This window comes from Dioscorea cayenensis, chromosome 8 (genome assembly GCF_009730915.1).
Source record: "Dioscorea cayenensis subsp. rotundata cultivar TDr96_F1 chromosome 8, TDr96_F1_v2_PseudoChromosome.rev07_lg8_w22 25.fasta, whole genome shotgun sequence".
NCBI lineage: Eukaryota > Viridiplantae > Streptophyta > Magnoliopsida > Dioscoreales > Dioscoreaceae > Dioscorea > Dioscorea cayenensis.
The window spans coordinates 1,350,970-1,375,202 of NC_052478.1; the positions used below are offsets into that span (position 1 = coordinate 1,350,970).

Here is a 24,233-nt window from a genome sequence, read left to right on the forward strand (position 1 = left end):
TGGTGGTGGAAAGTCTCTGAATAAACCCGTCCCTGGCGTGGTCTCGGCACCGTCTCGCTATAACTATTTCTCCCAAAGACCCCAAAGCGGAACTCCCTGCCTTTGTCTCGCCATCGCCGCGTTCTTCTTTCTCCGCAAGGTCTTTACCAGCTCGAGGCTTTGAGCGCATGCCGTGCTCAGTCCGTGGTCGGAAATCTGCGAATCCACGCTTTTCTCCTGACTCGACAATCGGATAAAGGGGTCAGCGCCCGCATTCCGCTGGGTGAAGAGCTCACTGCCGCCAACCTCGTGCCACTGCAAGTATGAGAGATCTCCCCGAACCTCCCTCCTGTGGATATGCCCTGCAGATCTGCTCTCGATCAAGGCCGATCTAATCTCTCCTCCTCTCTAGGTGTGGGCGACTGTGATCTGGAAGTCCCGGATTTCGACGCAGACGGCTCTTTCACTGTTAAATCTTTTTATAGATTCCTTATCGACCGGGGAAAGCGATGCAAAATTACTCCGTTGATCCTTGAGTGCTTTGTCCCCCGTAAAATCTCGGTCTTCTCTTGGCTTGCTTGGGATAAAAAGATCCTCACTCTGGATAAGCTGTTTAGCAGGAGATGCAATTTCTCCTCTACGGCAACATGCCTTCATTGTTTCTCGAATATTGAGTCGGTGACCATCTTTTCTTCACGTGCCCGGTGGCTCAGGAGATTTGGCACCGCCTTGCTCCTTTATTTGATTTCCAGAGATCCCCCTTGTCCAGTGTTGACCTTTGGGATGACTGGGTTAGAGATCTTAGGCCCCCCTTAGGCTCCCTTGTTTGTTGGTTGCTAGAGCGGTCATTTAGCAGATTTGGCTTGCTAGAAATAACTGTGTTTTCAATTCAGTTTGTATCTCTGCGCAGACTGCGCTTGCCTTATGTCTGAAAATTTGTTACATGTTTCTCTCGTGGATCCCAGCGGCTCCGGCTAGAGACTTGCACAAGTTGGAGGAGTCAATTTCTGCGGTCAAGCGCTTCATTCAGTTCTCAGGTCCTTCGTCCAATGAGGAGCAGGTTCCTAACATGCATGATGATTTCTCAGGCTAGTCGTTGCTACTGATGTGCTGTCTGGTCTAGGAGGAGTCCCTCTCTCCTTCTAGTTGCCTTGTTTTGTGGCTTGCCTTGTCCTACCTCTTGTGGTTCTGTTTTTTGGTCTGTTTCTCTGCTATGTTGTCTGTTCTGGGTGGATCCCCTCCCCCTCTTTTGTTTTGGTTCTTTGTATTGTTCTTCTTTTTAATGCATTTGTGGATTATCCACTTTTTTTTTTTAAAAAAAAAAAGTCTACAGAGAAGATATTAGTGGACGAGCCTAGGAAATAAAACTTGATATTTGTGGCGGAGTCATAAAAATCATTTAACAGAGGGAAAAGAAAACATTAATTAAAAATGCTAATTTTCAATTAAAGTAAAATTATAATAAATGTAGCTTAGATGTGTATATAAATTATATATCAATAATCACATTAATAAAAAGTGTTATATATGTGCACAGATATAGAATGTGACCGCAAGCTCAATAAACACATATATTCTCACCCTACATGAATTTTGAAATTTAATTTGAGTTCTTTCTAAAATGAATTTGTATATATTATCAGATATTATATATATATATATATAATTTTTTTAAAAAAAAGTAACTGTAACCATTGAAAAAGGATACTTTGTTCATATAGGATTTGGGTTGCATATCCTCATCAAGATTTGAGATGGTTAGGAATAGATCAAGAATTAAAGAATTAGGTGGGAAATAGCATTCTATGCTCCGAATCTAAGGTTGCCATCCCTGTCTTGGTTATCGTGTGTATATTCTATGGACGCGCATATGTTGGCACGAGATTATCAGTGATTATTATTTTTTTTATCGTGTGTATATTCTAAATTAAGTTACCTTGTTTTATTATTATTTTTTTTTATAAAAAGTGGATAAACCATTGATTTATTTAGAAAGAAGAAAACATGATAAAGATGCAAATACTCTCACCAGAAGTGAGGAGGTACAAAGTACAATATAGTTAAATGCTGAGTGATAAAATAAGATAAAAATCTAATCATGCGGAAGGCACCGTCTGGCATCTCAGGCCTGACTAGAAGAGCAGATGGGTCGACTATTCCTGTAGAGCATAGTGGTCAGTCTCACCAGTAGAGTTTGAGACCCTTGCGCTGAAGAAGTCAACAGAGCGCTTGATTTTCTGAGATGAATCGTTAAGGGTTTGCTGGTGTCTGTCTGCAGCTGTTGGAAACCAATTGAGAAGCGTATTTTGAATCAATAACTACCTTGTTTTATTGTATGCATAGAGATTTCAAGGTAGATATTGATTCAAAATAATCACTTTAATCTCCTCTTACACCATTGCTAAATATTTTATATGTGTGAATGTGTTGATTTGTCAATATAAATATATATATACATAAATAAATGTGGATAAATCACTCTTTATTGAAGAGAAAAATCTGGAACAAAAAAGACAACAAAGACAAAAGCGACATAGGCCAATACAAAAAAACTAAGTATCCACTGGTTGTAGAGGTGAAAAACACAAATAATAACTAAAAAGCAGAAAGTAAAAATAGAAAAACTATATCAAACATTATATGCAAATGTTGCGCCAAAAGAAAAATCCTAAACGACTTACTTGGTCTTTTTATTAGGCAAAAAGAGTAGGAGTTACATAAAAATCAAGACTTATTTTTAATATTTGAGAATGACTCTTTGAAAGTGGTCTTGTGAGTATCAGCACTTCGATTTATTCAAGCAAATAACATGTGATCAATTTTGCATAAAGACAAAAAGATAATAAGATGTCATGCATCATATATATTTAAAAATCTATCATGGTGTATTGAATCAATTTCATGGTTTTTAAACCTGTTATAGAGGTTTCACAGACAAAGGTTATTTGGTTTCCTAAGGTCAATCATGATTAGTGACATAATTTGTCACTGATTAAGAACCAGCATCGCATGATTGATAATTTGTATATAAAACAATTAGAAAATATAAGGCGCGCGGATGATCTCCGACGCTCCCATTACAATCTCAAAAATTTTTAATTAAAACTTAAGAGGCATGCAACAATGTTTTTGATTAAATTTGAAATATTTTAATCCAGGGTTTGAATTTGCATCTGTTTTCAAAGAAACTATTGCAGGCTCAATTTTACTAAAAGGCATGTCAAAAATCAAAATCTATGTATGCCATGGGATTAAAGATGCGCTCATATCGTTTAATTCTTATATTCTACATCAGGTTACTGCGTTAGCTTTATTCAAAAAGGCTAAATATAAAAGCGCATAAAAATCTCAACCTTCTCATTTATTATATGAAGGAGGGCAGTTTTTGTTTTTTTGTTGTTTTTTCCCAAATAACTTTCAAACAATGAAAAATAAATGACAAATGCTTTATTTGCACGTTATGTTGAAACAAAATTCAAAACTATTTTTAAGGTAAATTTAGGAAATTGATTCATAAGCATATACACTCTCTCAAGTCTCAATTTCAGGTGGTCTTATCCACGTAACACACACATATATAATATTTACATTAATGATAGAAAATTACAAAATACCCTCTGTGCCAACCATGCTTGATGAGGAGAGCATACCATGAAGTCAATGATTAGTAAGCCAAGCATAGAAAATTAGGGCTTATTAATCTGATCATACTCAGATGGAACACTGTAATAAAATATGCATGTTTATTATATATCTTTTCCATTTCATATCTTTTTATCATGTTTAATGTCAGTTGATAATACATCATTTCAATCAAACAATCTCACACACACCAATGTCATACATAAACACTTTTATACATTATATTTATTATTATATTTATTTATTAAAGATTGAAATGGATGCATAACTAGATCACGTGTCATCAATGGCATTGAATTAGGCAATGAAACATCTAGGCATTGGGTATTCAAATGCAAAACCATAGCCTTCACATGAGAAGTCTTTCTTCTGGTCCACTTGTCTCCCATGTGACTCAAATGAAAACCAAGTCCCAAATTCATAGTCGGGTCCGGATTTGGGTGGGACCCGGTTTGTGACTGTCCATTCGCGCGGTTTGAGATGTGAAAGATGCATTCATATGAATCATATCTCATGTTTGACGTTGTGGTGCTGTTTAAGTTATCATGTTTCTCCCACTAATTTGGAATCTAAAAAAAATACATATTTAGCTTTGAATTTAATAATAATAATAATTAAACAATGTATAGATATGAAAATACGAAATTATTGATTATAAGTTTTTTATTGTTTCCAAAAATAAGCTTAATTTTCCTAATTTACTTGCAAAAATTACTATTTATTCATATATTAAACCTTTTAAAATATTTTTGTTTTACTTAATTATTTCTTTTTTAAACCCAAGGGCTTTTAATTGGAGAGGAGAATGAAAAAAAGAACTTTTCATATTATTGAAGTTTCAGAATTTTTTTAATTATTTGTGTTAAAAAAATTAAGTACTTATAATTTTAATTTAAAAAGTGTAAAAGTAAAAATTAATGTTATAATTTTTATTACTTCAATTAAAATTTTGCTATTTATTAATTAAAATTTCAAACAAATAACAGTCAGATTAATTAAAATATTCAAAGGTTGAGGATTTGATGGTGCTATCAACCCATTATACTATTATTATTATTATTATTATTACTATTATTGGTTTGTGTTTTTATGTATAAGTTGACTTTTTTTATTTTTTTATTTTTTTGAGTTATTCCTAGTTAGGATCCACTCAAGTCCTAATGGATGATGTATCCCTTTCATTTTTTTATTGTTTTTTTATTATTATTTTTTTAATGAAAATTGTGATTTATTTAATTTTTATATAAAAATTTATATATATATATATATATATATTTAAAAATTGATAATATATATATTTTAAAAAGAATAAACCACAATTCTTTTTAAAAACTTATAACAAATAATATATATATTTTTGAAAAAGCTCATGATACAAGATTGCAATGTTTCGTTTTTGATAAAAATAAATAAACCACTGATTTATCGATCGTTTTTGATTTGATGAAAAAGAAAATTTGGAAAGTTTTTGAATTTTTTTAGAATTTAGTGCTGGCATAGGTTTGAATAAAATGTTCCGGAGTAACAATGTTAAGACATTGAATAGTGTAATCCATAGATGGTGACTCAGCAGCAGCTTCACTGTCCCCGCAGAAGTGCTCGTTTTCAAACCTTCTCAAGTCTCAAGCCTCCCCACTGTCGCTTTATTCCCTTTCTTTTTATATATATATATTATTTTTCTTTTTCAATCTTAGTTCAAACTATGGCTTTGGATTCTTCTCTCAAGTTTTGAACTTGGAACCATTGGATGATGAGATCAATCTGACTTCTAAGTGAAGGGGCATCTACAATCTTTGTAAGATCTCTGTCTCTTTCTATTTCGGTTTTATTTTGTGTAGATTTGTATTCAAGGTTTATACTGTATTTTTGGGTCTTATAAATGGTTTTTTGTGTTTGTGGTTTGGTTGATCTTTGTTGCTTTGGTGAAAAGGTTCGATCTTTGATAAGGATCTTAACAAAACGACGAAGTTTTTGGACATGTTTTCTCTACAAAATTGGTTTTTTTTTAATGGGAAATAAAAATGGTTTACACATGCACTGATCGATTGAAGGAAATTTTCTTTTGTGTTGATCATGTTTTAAGCTTAGTGTTTGGAATCTGAGAAATTTACAGGCTTGTTTGGTAAATGGCATGGAAAAAGGAAAAATAAGCACTCAGTCTGTTTTTCTAAACTCCAGTGGAAGTGTGAAAGCTATTTCTCATGATATTGAAGCCTTTGCTAGCTAGATTGTTTTGGAACATCAAGAAGGGAAGAGGTTCAATTTTTCTTGTTAAAAGATCAAAAAGCTGATCTTGTCCATGTTGATTTAATATTGAGTAATGAGAGAAACATAGGAACTTTGTTATGCATATAATTTTTTTTTTTTTTAGCCCTTTATCAATTATGTCACTTTCCATTCGGCTGCCAAAATCATATTCACATTTAAATGGAAAAGTCAGTCTTATAGAAACACCAGGGCATTTCTGGCCTAGTTCTTTTTGGGGCTTTTTTGGTCTTTAAGGAGGTATTATTCCTGGGGTGAAACCTATTCTTCAAGGAACTTGAAAAAAAAACTTTCTTACAATGCTTAGAATTTGGATATACTTGGTTTTGGGCTTTAGGAGGTTGGGGAATGTGTACCTTGCTTGCAAATGGTATCTCAAACCAGGACTACGAGATCTTTTGAGTTATGTAAAGATGCAAGAGATTGTTTTAGCTGTCATCTAGTTAATCGGGTTTCGAATAAATTTTTAGGCATCATAGCCTGTATTTTTCCTTTTTTAGAGGACTCTAGTATTAGCAATTATAATGGAAGCATAAAAAGCAGGTGACCAAAGTTTAATTTTCCCGAATGTGAGAAATGTGATGGTTTTCTTGCCTTGTTCCCTTTCTGTTGCAGCTTGATAGCTTGTTAAGTTATAGTCTCAAGTCTCTCAACACATTTCAAGGATTATTCAATTTTGCCAAAGCCTGGCAGGTGAGTTGTGGCAGGAGGAAAATAGAGGAGATGAAGGACAAGAGAATGTTAAGAATGTATTTTCTTTTATTTGCTTATTGTTTGTTCTGCTTTGTTCAGCCCTAACACAAGAGGTGTTCATTTTCCTTATTTCTTTTCTTTTACTCTATTTTCTTTCAATCCAATCAGACCCTTACATCTTGTTAGCCAATTCTACATTCTTGTTGACCTAATTTCTCGTTTTCAAGTCCAACTGGGTTGCTGGATGATAGTAAGCAGATGTTTCAAGGTATTCCTAATATGTTCTCTAGATGGTTCATGAATATCTTTGTTTCTATTGTAATCTAAATCTGATCAGTGCTGCCACAATCTAGTACATGACTTAAAGTGCTTTTGCATTCATAAACATTCTACTGAAGTTTTATTTGCTTTCTATCATTTGTTTGTAAGTTATAAATTGATCTCAAGTTTCTGCTTGCATAAATTTGAAAATCATGAGAAAACACTGATCAAATTTGTGTATTTTCTTTTCTCAAAAGCATAGTGTCAATTTATAATTCAGTGGGATTTTAACTGATATGTTTCATCATCTTATTCATCTAATATATATGTTTCATCCAACCAGAATTCTTACCATTGGAGCATATCTGCAATAGTCAAATCCTGAAACTGGCACATAATTAAGGATAAAGCTGATTAGATCTCCCTCATTGTGGCTACAACAAGATGATTTCTCAGAAGCCTGAAACCACCAATGGCAACGGATATGCTATCAAGGTTGGAGCAACTGGCACAATTGGGTCCTTAATGTCCCGAGAATTGGAATCCATGAAAGAAGGATCACAAGCATCCTCCTCCACCCAAAAGAAACCTCAATCACCCCCAGTTTCAGTGCCCTGTGGTTCTACTCCTAGAAAAACACAACTAAGGAGGAATTCAACTAGTGATTCCTCCGGCAGCAGCAGCAGCACTAGCAGCAGTAACAGTAACACCGGACTCAACAAAATCCCCACAAATGCCCAAAAACCAAAACAAAATCCCTGGAAAAATGGCCATAGAATGCCTATGCTAGGTGCAGATGACGTCAACGCAGACAGAATGAACAACAGAGACCAAAAAAAGCCAAATTCTTACATTGTGGAAGTGGTGGACCTGAAATGCAGCAATCCTATGAGCAGCAGGCTCAAGAAGCTCGGCTTCTCAAAGCTCTCCGAGTCCACTGCCTAGATTTGAGGCAGCTTATTGCCGTCCGACCTCATTCTATTATTATTGCTGATTCCTACAATTCTTTCCACTCGGACGGCAGAATTGTTGATGTCAACTGCTGAACAAATGCTTGGCAAAAATGCTTTGCTAACTGATGCTTTCTTTTTCTTGCTCTTTGTTGCAATGGAACTCCCGCATGTGGAGGCGCCTTCTTCGATCACTGTCTTTTGCTTATGTGATCCTTCCTGATGATTTATGCCATGCTTCTGCTTCTGGAAGTATTCGATCTCTTTCGAAACCAGAAATGCAATAGTTCCGCGTGCGCCAATCTCCACTGGAGATGATGTTGCTGCCATTGTTAGAGTGTGAAGTTGCTAAGAAGTCTGTGTTTTTATTTTTTTCGGCTATTGGGGCAGTAGGAGTCTGCCTCAAACTTCAATGCTTGTTTTGCAAATGGTAGGTGGGATTGAATGATCATGTGCTCATATCTTCTTGTGACCATGTTCAATTGATGTAGTGCTTCTACTCTTTGTTTTTGGCCACTGGCTTCTTGTTTTATTGGTAAAGGGACAACCCAATAATGATAACTGTCTTTACCGGTTTTATGTTGTTGTTCGTTTGTGTTATTTATTGATGTTATATCTCTGATTTCACTTGTGAGCACGGATGAACCAGTAAATGACTCTCACTTTGTTGGTATTAATAAATTTATTTTATATTAAATTTATCTTATGGACAATATGCATATATTAATGCAGAATTTATTTATTTATTTAGGGCCTGTTTGGATGGCACTAAATTCCATAGGAATTGTGTTCATTCCTATGGAATTCAGTATTACATAGGATATTGTAGGATTGGGTGTTTGGCAACTCTTTTTATAGGGTAAAATTACTATGGAAACATAGGATTCCATAGTAATTTTTTAAAGTGGTAGGAACCAAAATATTTTGGTTCCTTTGTTTTTCGGGCTGGGGGTTGGGGGGCTGCGATCGTGTGTTTGTGCCATCGGAGAAAGGAAGGGGTAGAGCGCTTGGGGCTGGCCGCCACGCTTTTCAGGGTCACCACGCCTCGCTCTTAGTGCTCCAATCTCTCACGCTCCATAAGCGCTCCCGGAACGCTTCCCATCTTGTCGTTCCTCTCAAGAAATCTCCGGATCTGGCCTCTCTGCTCGGCATTCTTTTATTAAAGTATGCCTCCCTTTGCTTACCGTCCAATTTAATGTAGGAATTATTTGTTTAATGCGTTGATGCTTTTCGGAGTTGTAGTTTGTGTTTTAGGGTTTGTATAAACTGATAACAGGCGAGCGTGTTCTCTTGTTTTGTTGGAACACTTTCTAGATAATTGAACAAGAGAGATGTTTTCAATTTCAGTGCCATTTAAAATCCACTCAAAAGTTCTAATCTTTTTTTATCATTGAAATCAGACACGCAGTTTTAATCTTTGTGCTTGTTTGGTTGTTTCTCATCTAGTGTCATTAATTGTGATCTATCTCAAAAATTGTAATCTTTGTGCTTTGTATGACTGAAATCAAACACAAACTCTTCATCTTTGTTCTTGTTGTGTTTTTTTGTTTCTCTATTTGTTGACATGGTTCCCATCTTGTTTCATGGCTATCGAACTTCAAAGATCTCCTCTTGTATTACTGAATTCAAAACACAAACTCATGATCTTTTTGCTTCTTTTTGTTTCATGAATAAAAAAAGTTTTTTTGCTGAAATAGTAATATATATACATATATGAAAAGTTTGTTCTTAACTTGAACTATGATATATATATATATATATATATAATTATCTCTCATTTTAACTCAAATGTTTACTTAATTTATATATATATATATATATATATGGAAGCAATGAAGAGAAGTGATAATAGTTAAAACTACAATGTTTTCTTTCAAAAACAGTACTCTAAACACATGCACCAAATGATACTCATTTATGGTATGGTCTTCATTGTTGTTCACAACATCCTCCTCTGCTCCTTCATTCAAACTCCCTGTATTACTGCATGTAAAGAGCCAGTTTGATACTTCAGTCTCATGTATACAATTCTAGAGACATTGAGATTTATTAGTGCAAGTAGTTGGTTAAAAATTGTTTGTTTTCTCAGATTTTCTGGTAAACTGTTGGAGTGCAAAATTGCGGGCCAAACTGCATCTTCAACTCCAGAACCATCTGTTGAAGCAGCAAAGGTTTGTTATTCTTAAATTTATTAATGATTCCAATTTATAAGAACCTGTATTTTGCAATATCAAACAGTATTTTGCAGTCTGCTAGTTTGCCAAGAATTATACATCAATTATATACATATGTTAGTAGAATGCTAGTCTTTTCTCTATTGATTGGGTTGACTAAATCAGGGCACAAGTTTTTAGTTGTTGATATGTTATGTCTTTTGTCATAAATAATGACTCATCAACAACATCAAAGATAAATATACATACGTATATTATGGAAAGGCTAGTTAGGTTTCTGAAATGTATGATTTGGTGAGTATTTAATGCTTATTGTGTAACTCATCAAGAGTGACCACAGTTTATTAATTATTATTTCTTTTCAATATAAGATGAATCAAAACATATAATTTATCCAATAAAGTTGTGGTTTATCCACATTTTTCAAAAACATATAATTTATTGGATAAGCTTGGCCTGACCATTACATGTAGTATTTATAAATATATATGAGACCTAAATAACTCCATGTGTCTAAACTAACTAACAAATTCAAAAAGCAACAACAACAAACGTGACAAAAAGAATAGCACAAAGTTATTGAAAAAGAAATGAAATTTTGCTTACCTTTTGGTAATTTAATTAATTAATTAATTAATTAATTAATTAATTATTTGATTTGTTTTGTTGATTAGAAGGTCTTCTGGACTTATCTTTGTGGTAGGTTGTCCAATTATTGATGTTGTCTTTTATCTCTTTGAGCTATTAATTCATTTTTAATTTTTAAATATGTAAAAACATGTTCATTTATATGATTAGAGATATGTTCATTTAAAGAAAAAAATTAAAATGACTTTTGTTGGCTTTGTATAGATGGCAAATCAAGAAGACCGACACAAGGGCCAAATGGAATGAAAAATCATAGGGCTCATCTAGTGAAATTATTAGGTGATTATAACATTCCCACGCATACCGCTCACAAAAATGGATGGACTAAAGAGGCATGGAATAGAATATTGCGTGACATGATAACGAAATTCTAATTTAAAATGCACCGTTGTACAAGTTAAAGCATTAGAGCAAGAGATAATTTACAAGCTTCGAAGGGGTTTACCGAATTGAGTGGCTTTGGATGGGATTATGAAAAAAATATGGTCGAAGCCACTGAAGAAGTTTGGGCACCACTACTTGAGGTATATATTTTTATCACATAATTTACAAACTTTATGCAATAATTTACCTTAATCATTTTCATCAAAATATTCAGAGAAATAAAGAAGCTAGAAGATGGCATCAAAAACCCTTTCCATATTTCACGGCACTACAGGAGATTTATGAGGGTAAAAAAGTGTTGTTTAAGTAATGTTTGCTTTAAAAACTTGTTCATATATTTTTCTAATAATTTGTACATTTATTACACAGGGAGATATGCAGAAGGAAGACGCTCTCGTGATGTAGATTACTATGCAAATGTGCCAATGGACACTCCATCTCCAAGCATTCCGGCTCCAAATGATCCCATCCAATCATTGTCTACACCCGAAATAGAGACAGAGGATCGTGATTTTTCACAAGTGGAGCCTCCATGCAGTCAACCAAATATTTCACAACCCCAAAACTCATGTAGTGCAAGCCGGCAAAGGTTAGGAGATGAAGTGCAAAGAAGGAAAAAGGACCGAAAGCGAAAAAACGTTCAAGAGTCATTCTTAGAACAATATATAGATATGCGTCGAGCTGAGACGGATAGATATATTGATGCTATGAAAATGAACAGGGTAGAGGAGAAGTACACCATAGGAGAATGCATGGCGGCATTTAATATGTTGTGTGATCAATTTCCAGATGAAGATTTTGTTAAAATTACAACATTGTTTAAAGATAAGGATAATCGTGAAATCTTCTTGAGTCTCATCAATGAAGAACGGAAAGTGTTGTGGCTTCGGCAAATGATTAATTAAAAACAATGTTATGTTCTATGTTTTTAATATTTAGTTACATGTAAAACGTTATGTTTTATGTAAGACGTTATGTTTAAATGACTTGAATCTTTTATGTAAGACATTATGTTTATGACATGTATTTATTTGTTTGAGATATACTTGTTTATTCTTTGGCAGTGTTTTTTGAATTATTTGTGGCTATCTTATTCCCTAATAACAAGAAAGAGGATTTTATAAATAAAGCAATATTGATAAAGTTACATACCCTGATAATTGCAGTCTCAAAAATAAAAACAACATCGATAAACTTACACATCAATTAAGTTACATTTCTACTGATAGTTACGAAAGAATCATTCCACATTTGCATTGCTATTTCATCTCTTTTGCGAGCACTCGCAATACGATCAGAGTTCGAAGCGTTGACATCATTTTTCATATGTATCATCTCCATTTTTCATATCTAACCTTGAAATATGGAGAAAAATGTCTATTATTCCGGATAACCGGGTGATGTAGTTGTTGGTGGCAATTCTATATAGTAGTCGCAAAAGTAGTAATAGCTTCAAGCACTTTTTAAAATAACGGTTTGACCGTTTACGGCGAGATGTTGAAAACGTTCTTGCGCCACGATTACTGGCGCTGTGCGCAGAGTGTACATGAACATTGCTCAGTTGTTTCACGATCAGTACTTTTTGAGCTCTCAAGTTAAAATCTTTCTCTTAAACAATTAGCAAGTGCTTGAAATATACTGAGGCTCCATATCGAAATTCACGCTTACAGCGTGTGTCATGACCTCGAAGAATTTCTCGAACATATCGCATCGCGTCTAATATTGATGTATGACAAGGCCTAGTTTACGAGCTCTCATGCGAAATAAAAGCTTGTAGAAATGATGAACATATGAATCGTCATCGTCTGATAAGCTTTCTCCATTGATCGGATCCATATTGAAACAAAAGAGTTTGAGATGTAAAAATTTAAGATGAAGAGAGATAAGTTTCTGAAATGGCGCTAAAGAGTGTTGGCTTTAAATAGAGATTGGTAGCGACTAGTTTTAAAAACTCCAATGACTAGTTTTTAAAACTCTAACAGCTAGTTTTCATTTTTCAAAATTAAAAATTCCCCTATAGAAAAATTCCTGCAGCAGCATCCGAACACGATTCCTGTGAGATTTTCGCGTAGTAGATCACGAGGAATCATTTAGAATCCCATGGAATAAAATTTCTGCAGTATTTACTATGCATCCAAAGCAGGCTTTTATATATACTATAAAAATTCATATATATATATATATATAAACTTTTATCGCATTTGCTCAAAAATGAACATTTTCATTACAGAGACCACCAAATGTGGGTTTTTTGCTTTTATTTTTTAAAAAGTGGGGTCCAGTTATTATGTCTTTTATTTTTGGCAATTTTGGGCGTCTTTATTCTTCTTCTTGAACATTTTCATAATTTTTTTTTAAAAAAAAGAACACAGTAGTAGAATAATCATTTTTATTATTCTTCTTGAAAAACATATGATGATATTTAAAAATCAACAATTTTTAAAAAAATATTATAAAAACTTACATATATGTACTTAGAAAAATAGGTGATTGAATTAAATACACAATAAATAAATACTTTTTAAGGTAATAAAACTATTTAGGTTCCACAGAAAAGATATATATTTTTGTATAATTTTATAACAAACACTTTTTTATTTCCAAATTTTTGTTTAAATATATCAAAATATATATCAATGGGCCATGATTAGGTTTTGGGCTGAACTCCTATAACCGAGGCCCAGTACGAGAAGTGTCCCTTGGGATATGTGTTCTACGAACGGTTCTTATTTCACGATCTCTTCTCCGATTCCAGCAAGAGTTTTCTTCGTCTCAGACGGACAAGTAGGGCATCTCCATCCCCAATTTCCTCTCTTTTGATCTGATAATTCTAACTTTGGATCTTTTTCTAGGGTTTTCCTTCAATCTCTCGCTGAAATGGCGTTTGAATCCAAGCCTGCTGCTTCTCGAGGTAAATCTATGCCCTTTGTTGTCTTGATCCTTTGTTCATCGGCAATTTATTCAATATGTGAACCAGTGATCATCGAAAGAAAATTAAAAAAAAAAAAGAAAATTTGTCGCCTTTGCATTCTATGAAGCATCATATGGTGATATCTGAAGAAGTTTTTGAGAGATAAAAAAACCTTCATTTCATTGCCTGTTTGTATAGTTAAAAAAGCACCAATCTTTGGGAAAGAAAAAAAAGATGGAAAGGAGTATTGATTTGTTTGATAAATTGATAGCCGTGGTCGCAAGGCAAGGCTTCTTTTATCATATGCCTGCTAATTAATTTGGTTTAGGACTAATTCTTTTGGCAAATTAGCTGATTAAAGCGTCTCTCATGATTGATGATATTATGCTGGTGTATAACTATGGACTGTTGGTGAAATTTTGTAGTGAAAATTGATGCATGCATTACAGTGCAATGAATTATAATTTGTTAAAGTTACTTATTTTATTTTCTATTGTGGAAGAATTGTTGGTTTTAACTGTCTTCAAGAATTGAAGTTGCTTTTGATTCAATTCATGGAAGTGCTTTGATATGTTGTACTCTTTAACCTGCTGCATCATGTTTATATACATTTTCTAAGTAAACAGTGTAAAATAGATGTTCTTTAATCTGTCTTCTGCATTACAGTATCAAATTCATGCGAATGACTTCTTAAGATTGGTGATACGTAAATGCTTAGCTTCAAATTATTTTTTTTGGTTCTTCTAGAAGGTTCAGGGTATCTGATGTATAGAATTCTTCAGTTGTTGAAGCTGAATTGTTTTGCTTGTTTTCTCAGGCTTTCTCTCTGGCACCAGTTTTGATCTACTTAGGAACCGGAACTCTGTCACAGGATCCCTGGGATCACAGACTAGCGTTCCTCCCCTTGGTTGTCGTCCGCTCCATGCTAGCAGCATTCTATCTGAATCGGCAAAAGGCATCACCTCTAATCGCCCATTATCGCCCAATTTAATCTTAAAGAAGCCGCAGCTAAGTGCTACATATTCAATCTCTCATAGAATATTTGGAGCTGCTCTGGGCACTGCCATTCTCATAACCCCAATTATCATGAAGTTCAGTGTTGTCTATGATGTGTGAAACCATGAATGGCAGTTTGTCTTTGAGACTCATGGGCTAATGAATAAGGACACAATGTTTTCTTCAATGTTTTTGGCCCTCTACCTTGCAGGTGTACGAGTTCCTTATGGATAGAATAAGGTCTTCTGTTGTGTTTCGAACTTTAAATTTGGATGTTGAATTACATTATTTGCCAGAGGTTACTGGTACTCATATTAGGTTTTTCATCAGCTTATTCTCCTGGCAGCATTACATAGTGATTTTAATCAGTACCATGTGTGTTTATCAGCTTTTCTTCATCAGTCTATTGTTACCAGGAAAATTCATTACGAGCACTTCTCGGTGAAGACTCAAATTTCTTATATTATGCATCCATGATTTTCTGATTGTGTATTTGAAGGGTTGTTTTGGTTATGTTTCTACTTTTTGTTGGGCTTATTCTGTGAGTGTAGTAACGTCAATGCGCATTAGCTGCGATATGTTAGCACCTTCTCATTTATGAATGTTTAATCCTGTGTGGTTTTCTGTTTTTGGAAAAAACTGATAGAGGTTTTGATTTATTTTTGTTTTTTGGTTTTTTTTTTCTTTGACAATCAATTTTTTGAAAGACTAGTATGTTTTAAACCAATTCAGGTGAGGTGCCGAGTTTTATAGAAAGCTAGATTTTTTCAGTATTTTTTTTCCTTCGATTTGAACCGGAAATCATTTACTTAGATTGAAATCATTTGGCTGGGCTAAAATGTACACATCAAAAGTTTAATTATTTTTAATGAATATTACACGCCCACCATTCATTCTAAAAGTTTATATTTGTGCACGCAACCTATAAACATTCATATGAATCATATTCCCAATTACACTTTACACCCGCATGAAAATTCATAATTTATACATGCACCCGATAGAATTTTATATTTATGTTCAAATATATTACATATATACCCTTATAAAGCTCATATTTGCGTGTAAACATGTATAAAAGTTTGTTTTTGCATAGGCGCCACTGTAAAAGTACATATATATATATATATATTGTATATACCAGCAATTAATTTATAAACATTCACATATAAAAGATAAATGTTAGTGTATTTACCCTTTAAAATCATACAAGCATATATGCTTTTATAAAAGTAATATGAATTTTTTTTGAAAAAAGTAATATAAATTTTTACAAAACCCCGCAGATAATTATCAAGACTTTTGGAGTATAACTGACTATTTAAGTAAAAATTTCAAGTCAAGTCATTAACTACTAATCTCATAGATATTATATCAATCCAATAATCTCGGCACCCGAATCCGATATCCACAAACCCGAATCCGCTACGTCACTCTCAAACGTCTCACGGGCCCAACGAAGCGCGCATCGAGTGCTTTCGGGCGGCGCGAAAAAAGGTATCCTTTTTTTTTTCCTTTGGGTTTCAAACCCTAGATCCAATTCGGAGTTCGAGGTTCATGTATTTTCTCCGAAATCAAGAGTTTTTCTTCTGATTCTTTTCAGGGTTTTGCTGATTCTTGTTCGAGATGGCAACTGAGAACAAGCCTGCTGTGTCGGAAGATGCAAAGATCGATCTCTTCGAGGATGATGACGAGTTCGAAGAGTTTGAGATAGATGAAGGTAATCTTGCTTTTTCCGGATAATTTTCCAGCATGAAATGCTTATTTTCTTTCAATTTAGTGATCATAGTATGAGATCATGAATTGTTCCCTTTGAAACTCAGTAGGAATGTGTTCAGATATTATGCTTCTTAATTAGATTCTAGATATTTTCCATTAGGTTCATCTGTTTTTAGATGATGATTTATTGTTGGATGTGGGTTTTAAGTCTTTGGATCAATGAAATGGAGGAAAGTTTGAGAAGTTGGAAGATTGGAAGGAGGAAAAGTTGTGAAATTGTTATAAACACATTTTCTTTTCTCAATCCAAACACACTTCGTAATCCGGAGAGGAACTAAGGCACAGCCTAGTGTTTCCTATCTGCTTGTGATTGAGAGGTCTCAAGGTGCACAATGCAAAAAAAATAAAACGGTGCTTGTCGCCATTTTGCCAAAAAAAAAAAAGAGGAAAAAATTGTTATCTCGAGTATGACTTGTTCGAGATATCGGTTATCTTGTATTGATGTTTGTACACAACCTAGACATCACAAAATTGGTATTTTTATTGATACGTATTAATTATCTATAGTTTACACATGCTTGTTAAGAAGATGATTTTGAATTTCTAATGTTCTTGGCTTCCAAAGCCTGTCTACTTAACATTATTTATTGGCAACCATTTAACTTCTTGTTATTGGCTTTCATGAGGAAGTAATGATCAGAAACGAGTAGCTACTCTGAATCTGTTGGCTGGAATAAGTAAGCATCATTTTGCATAAATTTTGCAGAGTGGGATGACAAAGAAGGCAAAGAAACCTTGCAGCAATGGGAGGATGATTGGGATGATGATGATGTGAATGATGATTTCTCGTTGCAGTTGAAGAATGAGCTTGATAGCAACTCTCAGAAGAAATAGGCTGTGGAGTCCTAAAGCCAGAGAATCGGTGAATCAATTGGATGTCTTCTTAGCAATTCTCTCTTAAAGATCAGTTGTTGTGCAAACTATGCTGTTCTTTTTATGTAAACCAGAATCTATAACATGTTTTAGGTTTCTGATCCGGATATTCCAAACAGTGGGGCTATGGTTAAATAGATCTTCTTTCATGTCAATGAAGAGTACAATGGTCTTTGGTTTAATAGTGATATATGTTTAGTATATCAAGTTAACACGAAATCCAACTCTTACCAGCTTCTTTGATGTATGTATGATCGGTTTGTGCTGCTTCTCTGATCCGTCTTGCATCAATCCATTTCTCATCAAGTGCATATAGATTAGACAACAGCACATGAGCTGAGTTATTGGTTAAACCTGAAACAACCATCCTTGCAGCTGCGGCCAAACCTAACTGAACAAGCCCTGCAGTTGCACAAGAACTGATGAAAACCCTCAGTATTTCAGGACCAGCTTTGCACCCGGTTCCCTGGATAAAGTTTACTGCCTCTTTGAACAGATTAGCACGAACGAGAGCATCAACAACACAGGTGCGGTGCTCGACCTTTGGTCTTATACCATACTTATCTTGCATCATGTTGTAATAGTGCAACAACTTGTCAACAAAACCACCATGGCTGCAACCATTAAGAATAGCAAGAAATGTAATGCTATCAGGCTTCAGCTCATGATTGAGCATTTCCTCAAAAATGCTCAGAAGCTCAGTCACATTTCCATGCTGAGCATGTCCTGTTAGCAAGGCATTCCACGAGAAAATATCACACTTTGAAGACCCTTTGAAGTAACTGATTGCACTCCCAATGTCTCCACATTTTGAGTACATGTCTATAAGAGCACTACCAACAGAAGTGTTGGTGTCTAGTCCTGTTTTTATAACAAGAGCATGAAGTACCTTCCCAGTTTGTGTTGATGTTGCTCTAGAAGCAGCAGTTAAAGCACTTGCCAGAGTAAATTGGTTTGGTTTGAACCCATCTTTGAGCATTCTAACAAGACACAATAAAGCTACTTCACTATATCCATGCTTTGCATAAGATGAAAGTAACGCAGTCCATGAAACAAGGTCATGTCTCATCCCTGTTCTAAAAAGGCCTGCAGTTTCATACAAGCTACCACAGTTGGAATAGAGAGAAAACAATGCAGTCTGGACTAAGATGTCAGCTTCATAACCTGATTTTATCACAAAAGTATGAACTTGTTCACCTTGATCAATAGCCTGCAAATCAGTGCATCCCATGAGAACACTGACACATGCAACAGAATCAGCAGAAATGGCTTCTTCTCTGTTCATGTTGTAGAAAAATTGGAGAGCTTTTGCAGAGGATCCATTATGAACATAACCAGATATCATTATAGTCCACGAAAGCTGAATCCGATTACCACCAATCTGTTGAAACAGTTTCAGAGCATCTCCCATAGACTGACACTTTGCATACATATCAATCAAAGCATGGACGATATAAGGATTTGATTCACATTTCAACTTAAGCACAGTAGCATGAAGTTGATTGCCAATTTGCAAGCACTCATAATCAGCTGCAACACTAAGAACACAGGCTAATAATACATTATCTATCATCTTACCTTCACAGTAAATCCACAGGAAGGTGTTAATGGCCTCTTGATACCATCCGAGGTTTGCGTATCCCTTAATCATAGTGGTCCATGACCTTGGATTTTTGCTTCCTGATTGAATCAACAAAGCAAAGGCCTCATCTACATGATCACAACTAGAATACATCATCACAAGAGAATTCTCCACAGCACCATCGGCCTCAAACCCAAACTTCACTATCAAACCATGGATTTGCATCCCTTCTCTCAAAAATTCATAGCGATCAATCCCACTCAACAAATTAACAAAAGTAGCTCTTTCAGGCCACATAGATGCAATCAGAACATTATCCAAGAATATCAAGAAAGCTTCTTCAAAATTCCCAGCTTTCGCAAGCAAACCAATCAGAGTGTTAACCAAGACAATGTCTTTGTGTTCTACATCAACAAAAACTTTCAAAGATTCTCTCAAGAAGTGACATTTAGCGTAAACTTCAACAAGCCCATTCGCAACAAAAGCGTTGCCACCAAAACCACACTTGATCACCAAACAATGAACAGCCAATCCATTACCAAAGGCCTCCAAAGCAAGGCAACTCCTACAAATACTTGTGAAGCTGAATTCATCCAGAGCTACCCCGGAATGCAACATGCACCTAAAGAACTGTAACACATATGGAAACATCTCAGCAAGAAAATACCCATCAATGATGGTGTTCCACGAGATAACGTCTCGTTCAGGCATTTCGTCAAACACCCTGCGAGCATTCTGCACAAACCCACACTTGGAGTACATGTTGATGAGGCTATTACAGAGGAAGAGGTCTGGGTTGGGGATTGTCTTGAGGATGCGAGGTGGAGAGCTTCACCATGGGAGATGGCTCGTGCTTCAGCGAAGTCTCTGAGTAGAATGGCGTACTTCTTCTCCAAAGCAAAGAGCTCTGAGAGAAGTGAAACATTTGAATATAAACGCACAGGTCTTATGAGTTTACTGCATAAAATTATCATAAAAAATAATTTATCTATTAAAACACGCCAAAACTAAATAATAAAACAACTCATAAATAGTTAAATACATGTTCAATTTTAAAAAATTAAAACGAAGGCTTAAATTAATATCCAAAGAGCGAGTGGCATGTTGGTGAATAAATGGAAATCCAGGGGTTTAGTATAATAGGATTGCACTATAAAACACCTGCTGGGAGAGCACTCTCTCTTTCTCCTTCGAGGAAAACCCTAGTTGGTCGTGGGCGCCGATTTCGCTCTCCCTCGCTGTATGTTCCACTCTATCGCTTCTCTTCTCCTTCGATTCAGTCTTGTTTCCTCCTTTTTCGATCTCTTTTTTTCTCAGGTTTGTCTTTGTGTTTTCTTCCAGATCCAATAGTCGAAGCGCGAGAGCAGCATAATCGGATCCCATGGCGCTGGTATAGATTCAGTTTCTCTTTTCATCCTTTCTTTGTTTCGAGCCTGCGTGTTCGCAACTTAGATCGTTTGAATTTTTCTTTTTGTTTTGGAGTTGTTCAGTGTTTTTAATTGGTGTTCACTGACACATTCAGTGAACAATATGCCCGGCTATAATCAATCTTAATTTGGCCAATTTGTGTTTGTTATGATTGTAAATGTATGTGCTTTTCTTCGTTAATTTATGTGCCAATGCTGTTTATGTGGTGGGTGGATCAGCCCACATTTGATTCTTAGAGTAGTATGTTCACGTCTTTTTTTCTTTTTGATTTTGTGTTTTTCTTTGTGTTTTCTTTTCCTAAATTATTCATTTATGGAAGTTTGATTTATGTTGATTGGAACTTCTGAGTATGTTTGAACGAATATGTTCTTGAATCACAATTGGAACTTCTTTGATATTGCGTTAGTGGTTTCCCTGGTAGATTCGATGCTTGTTTTTCTATTTTTGATTTTTTTGCTAGAATTTTTTTATGAAATTGTGTTTTATGGACTTTTATAAATGTTGTCCTGGTTGATTGGTATAGGCTAGAGTTTTTCCCCCTCTTTTGGCTTCTCTCTGGCCTATTCTTTTCATTATATCTAGTTGTTAGTGAGGTTGTTCCAACAGAAGTTTTCTAAATATAGGTTGCAATCAATTGCTTTTTCCCCCTATTATTATTGGATTTGGCCCAAATAAATGGACATGATTTAACTTTTTTTTGTTAGTTAATAGTGAGGTGTTTGGAGGATTGCAATTCAGGTTATAATAAGGGTCAGATGTAATTTTCTGTTTGCCAATTACATCATTATGATTGTCTTGTTTACTTTTGCAATATTATTAGGCATTTTGTACAGCTCTTTACTGAGGGTTTCCATTGTATATTCACAGCGACATCTAGAATGGCTGTTCTGTTTGATTTTGATTGGACTTGTAATGGACCCTTGAGCATTTTCTTGTATATTACAATGATCAATTCTTATATATTTTATTTTCTTTGTAGGTATTGCATGCTGGAACTGGCAACAAGAATGCTTTCAAGGCACTTATAGCAGCTGAGTACAGTGGGGTCAAGGTTGAACTTGTGAAGAATTTTGAAATGGGAGTTTCCAATAAAACTCCTGAATTTATTAAGATGAACCCCATGGGGAAGGTATCAACCTTTTATGGTGGTCAATTTCAGTGAGTAGGCTTCTAGCATTCTTTTTCCCCCCTTCCAACTGGGTTTTTGCTCATTCAGGTTCCTGTTCTGGAGACTCCTGATGGTCCTGTATTTGAGAGCAATGCAATAGCACGCTATGGTATGAGAAGTTATCATATCTGCTGCTGCTGATTTTTTTTTTCTTCCAAATTTATGACATTTGCTTCTTGTTTGGTTTTAGTTGTACGTTCAAGGGCTGACAATCCTCTTCATGGATCCTCACTAATTGAATATGTAAGATATTTATTGGAATATTATTCTTGTTTTGCGAGTATTCTGTTAATCATGCACCTTGTTCATGTTGTTTCAGGCCCACATTGAGCAATGGATTGACTTTGCAACGACTGAGATTGATCAGAGCATTGCACACTGGTATTATCCAAGGCTTGGATATCTCCCGTATCTTCCTCCGGTTAGTTTAAAACATGAAACCTTGGTGCCTTTCTTCTCTCTGACTGGTCATCCCTATCAGTTCTTTGCCCACATGATGTTTCTTTGTTTAGGCTGAGGAAGCTGCAAAAGCTGCTTTGAAGAGGGCACTTGGGGCTTTGAATGTTCATCTTGCCGCCAATACATACCTGGTTGGACACAGCATTACTCTTGCTGATATTATCATGACATGCAATTTGTATGTGGGCTTTGCTAGGGTGATGACAAAGAGTTTTACATCAGAGTTTCCTCATGTTGAAAGATACTTCTGGACTTTGGTTAACCAGCCAAACTTCCTTAAGGTGATAGGTGAGGTAAAAGCAGGCTGAATCTGTTTGTCCTATTCAGTCTCAAAGAAGCCTGCTCAGCCCAAAAGAGGCTGCGAAGCCAAAAAGAAGCAAAAGAAAGAAACCAAGAAAGAAGCCCCCAAAAGAGCCTGCAAAACCAAAAAGTTGAAGCTGTTGCTGAAGATGAAGAAGAGGCACCAAAACCAAAGGCAAAGAATCCACTTGACCTGTTGCCCCCAAGTAAGATGATATTGGATGAGTGGAAGAGGCTTTTATTCAAACACAAAATCTAACTTCCGTGAGGTGGCCATTGGAGGTACTTTATTTTTAATCTCCATGTTTTTCCTGAAGTATTAGAATTAGTAATCCAATCCAGGCTGATGTGTTTTTTCTCGCATGTTCAGGGTTTTGGGAGATGTATGATCCAGAAGGATACTCGCTGTGGTTCTGCAACTACAAGTACAATGATGAGAACACGGTTTCATTTGTGACCTTGAACAAGGTTAGTGGATTTTTGCAGCGGATGGATCTGGCTCGCAAGTATGCATTTGGGAAGATGCTTGTCATTGGTTCACAGCCACCATTTAAGGTGAAGGGCCTGTGGCTGTTCCGTGGAAAGGAGATCCCCCAATTTGTGCTCGACGAGTGCTATGACATGGAACTCTATGAATGGACCAAAGTTGATATAACTGATGAGACTCAGAAAGAGCGTGTCAATGCCATGATTGAGGATCAGGAACCCTTTGAGGGTGAGGGCCTTTTGGATGCCAAGTGCTTCAAGTGAGGCTTCAATTGAAATATACCAAAATCATTCGTAATAGCCTTTCTAGCAGTTTTGAAGTTCAGCCTAAAACATTGTTTCCTTTTATCTGTTTGGATTTATTAGCTATAGATTTTATGAGTATCAACTGGTTATTTATGTTTTTCAGTCGCATCTCTTTGTGTGAAACCTTCTTGTGTTACGGTGATGAATTAGTGGGTTTTTAACATATTCCTCCCTGAATTTTTGTTATTAATTTTGGTGCGCTAAATTTGTGTGAAAAACTTGTTGTGCTATAAGCTTTGTTTGAAATTCACCTTCTTGTGCTATAGATATATATATATATATATATGTATATATATGTATTTTTTTGAAAGATCCCTGAAGGATTTTTATTAAGAAAAAGGATAACAAAAGTCCAGGAAACTAGGAGTAACAGCAGTGAAGAAAAAGATGCAAAGCAACAAAAACTAGCGTAAAACAGAAAGCCAAAATTTAACAGACACTTCATGATATATCTGGCGAGCTCACGACCCCGAAGAAATAATGAGGGAGTGTGTAAATTCGCCCCATGAGAAGCCAGCAAAGCAAAGCTGCAGGAGTGATCCAGTTTTGCGGGATGATGTGAATGGTTGGATTGCCAGCCAAGACTGGGAGCAAGGCACCAATTGAAGGGCAGGGATAGTAGATCTAATGAGAGAGGAAAGATCCTGATGTTTGTTATAAAATCATCACTAAAATCTTGGCTAATAGGCTTAAGCTTGTCCTTCCTAAGCTTATTGGGAAGGAACTAGCTGGTTTTGTTTCTGGCCGTTGTCCCTTCGATAACATTATTGCTTTGCAAGAAGTTGTTCATTCTTTGGAAAATGATAGTAAAGACCCCCTAGGATGTTAATCAAGATTGATGTGGAGAAAGCTTATGACATGCTTAGCTGGAGTGCAATTTTTGCCACTCTTACGAAGATGAATTTCCCTTCTATTTGGATATCTTGGATCAAGACCTGCATTTCTTCGA

At 35.4% G+C, this 24,233-nt stretch overlaps 5 protein-coding genes across 7 annotated transcripts; 4 read left to right on the top strand and 1 right to left on the bottom strand.

Annotated features, from left to right (window-relative positions):
* Positions 1 to 5,216: 5,216 nt before the first annotated feature.
* On the top strand, positions 5,217 to 8,150 carry LOC120266422. Of its 3 annotated transcripts, XR_005538171.1 has the most exons (3): positions 5,217 to 5,416; positions 6,502 to 6,847; positions 7,184 to 7,275. XR_005538171.1 is itself a non-coding variant. In XM_039274047.1 (2 exons), exon 2 carries the CDS (start codon positions 7,285 to 7,287, stop codon positions 7,783 to 7,785), a length of 501 nt encoding a protein of 166 aa, XP_039129981.1. In that variant the 5' UTR covers positions 5,222 to 5,416; positions 7,184 to 7,284; the 3' UTR covers positions 7,786 to 8,150. The 3 variants fall into 3 exon arrangements, 2 of the variants coding, with proteins under 2 accessions (XP_039129981.1, XP_039129982.1); XM_039274047.1 differs by lacking the exon at positions 6,502 to 6,847 and having other exon boundaries at positions 5,222 to 5,416; positions 7,184 to 8,150; XM_039274048.1 differs by lacking the exon at positions 5,217 to 5,416 and having other exon boundaries at positions 6,748 to 6,847; positions 7,184 to 8,150.
* A 5,553-nt stretch (positions 8,151 to 13,703) lies between these two features.
* On the top strand, positions 13,704 to 15,271 carry LOC120267499 (succinate dehydrogenase subunit 3-1, mitochondrial-like). Its single transcript, XM_039275173.1, has 3 exons — positions 13,704 to 13,780; positions 13,849 to 13,907; positions 14,725 to 15,271. The coding sequence occupies exons 2-3, from the start codon at positions 13,874 to 13,876 to the stop codon at positions 15,021 to 15,023; spliced, it is 333 nt and encodes a 110-aa protein (XP_039131107.1). The 5' UTR covers positions 13,704 to 13,780; positions 13,849 to 13,873; the 3' UTR covers positions 15,024 to 15,271.
* Positions 15,272 to 16,297: 1,026 nt separating this feature from the next.
* On the top strand, positions 16,298 to 17,734 carry LOC120267928 (protein DELETION OF SUV3 SUPPRESSOR 1(I)-like). Its single transcript, XM_039275609.1, has 3 exons — positions 16,298 to 16,400; positions 16,507 to 16,623; positions 17,389 to 17,734. Exons 2-3 carry the CDS (start codon positions 16,530 to 16,532, stop codon positions 17,514 to 17,516), a joined length of 222 nt encoding a protein of 73 aa, XP_039131543.1. The 5' UTR covers positions 16,298 to 16,400; positions 16,507 to 16,529; the 3' UTR covers positions 17,517 to 17,734.
* A 29-nt stretch (positions 17,735 to 17,763) lies between these two features.
* On the bottom strand, positions 17,764 to 20,520 carry LOC120266809 (pentatricopeptide repeat-containing protein At2g33680-like). Its single transcript, XM_039274467.1, has 3 exons — positions 20,339 to 20,520; positions 19,917 to 20,094; positions 17,764 to 19,872 (listed from the first exon to the last, which is right to left on the bottom strand). The coding sequence occupies exons 1-3, from the start codon at positions 20,518 to 20,520 to the stop codon at positions 17,764 to 17,766; spliced, it is 2,469 nt and encodes an 822-aa protein (XP_039130401.1).
* LOC120267911 (elongation factor 1-gamma 2-like) lies at positions 20,300 to 23,455 on the top strand. Its single transcript, XM_039275586.1, is given in 11 exon segments — positions 20,300 to 20,377; positions 20,479 to 20,527; positions 21,545 to 21,694; positions 21,782 to 21,842; positions 21,924 to 21,976; positions 22,053 to 22,154; positions 22,246 to 22,488; positions 22,490 to 22,620; positions 22,622 to 22,730; positions 22,732 to 22,774; positions 22,863 to 23,455. Coding segments are annotated over 10 exon segments (1,281 nt in total). The 5' UTR covers positions 20,300 to 20,377; positions 20,479 to 20,518; the 3' UTR covers positions 23,243 to 23,455.
* Positions 23,456 to 24,233: the final 778 nt, after the last annotated feature.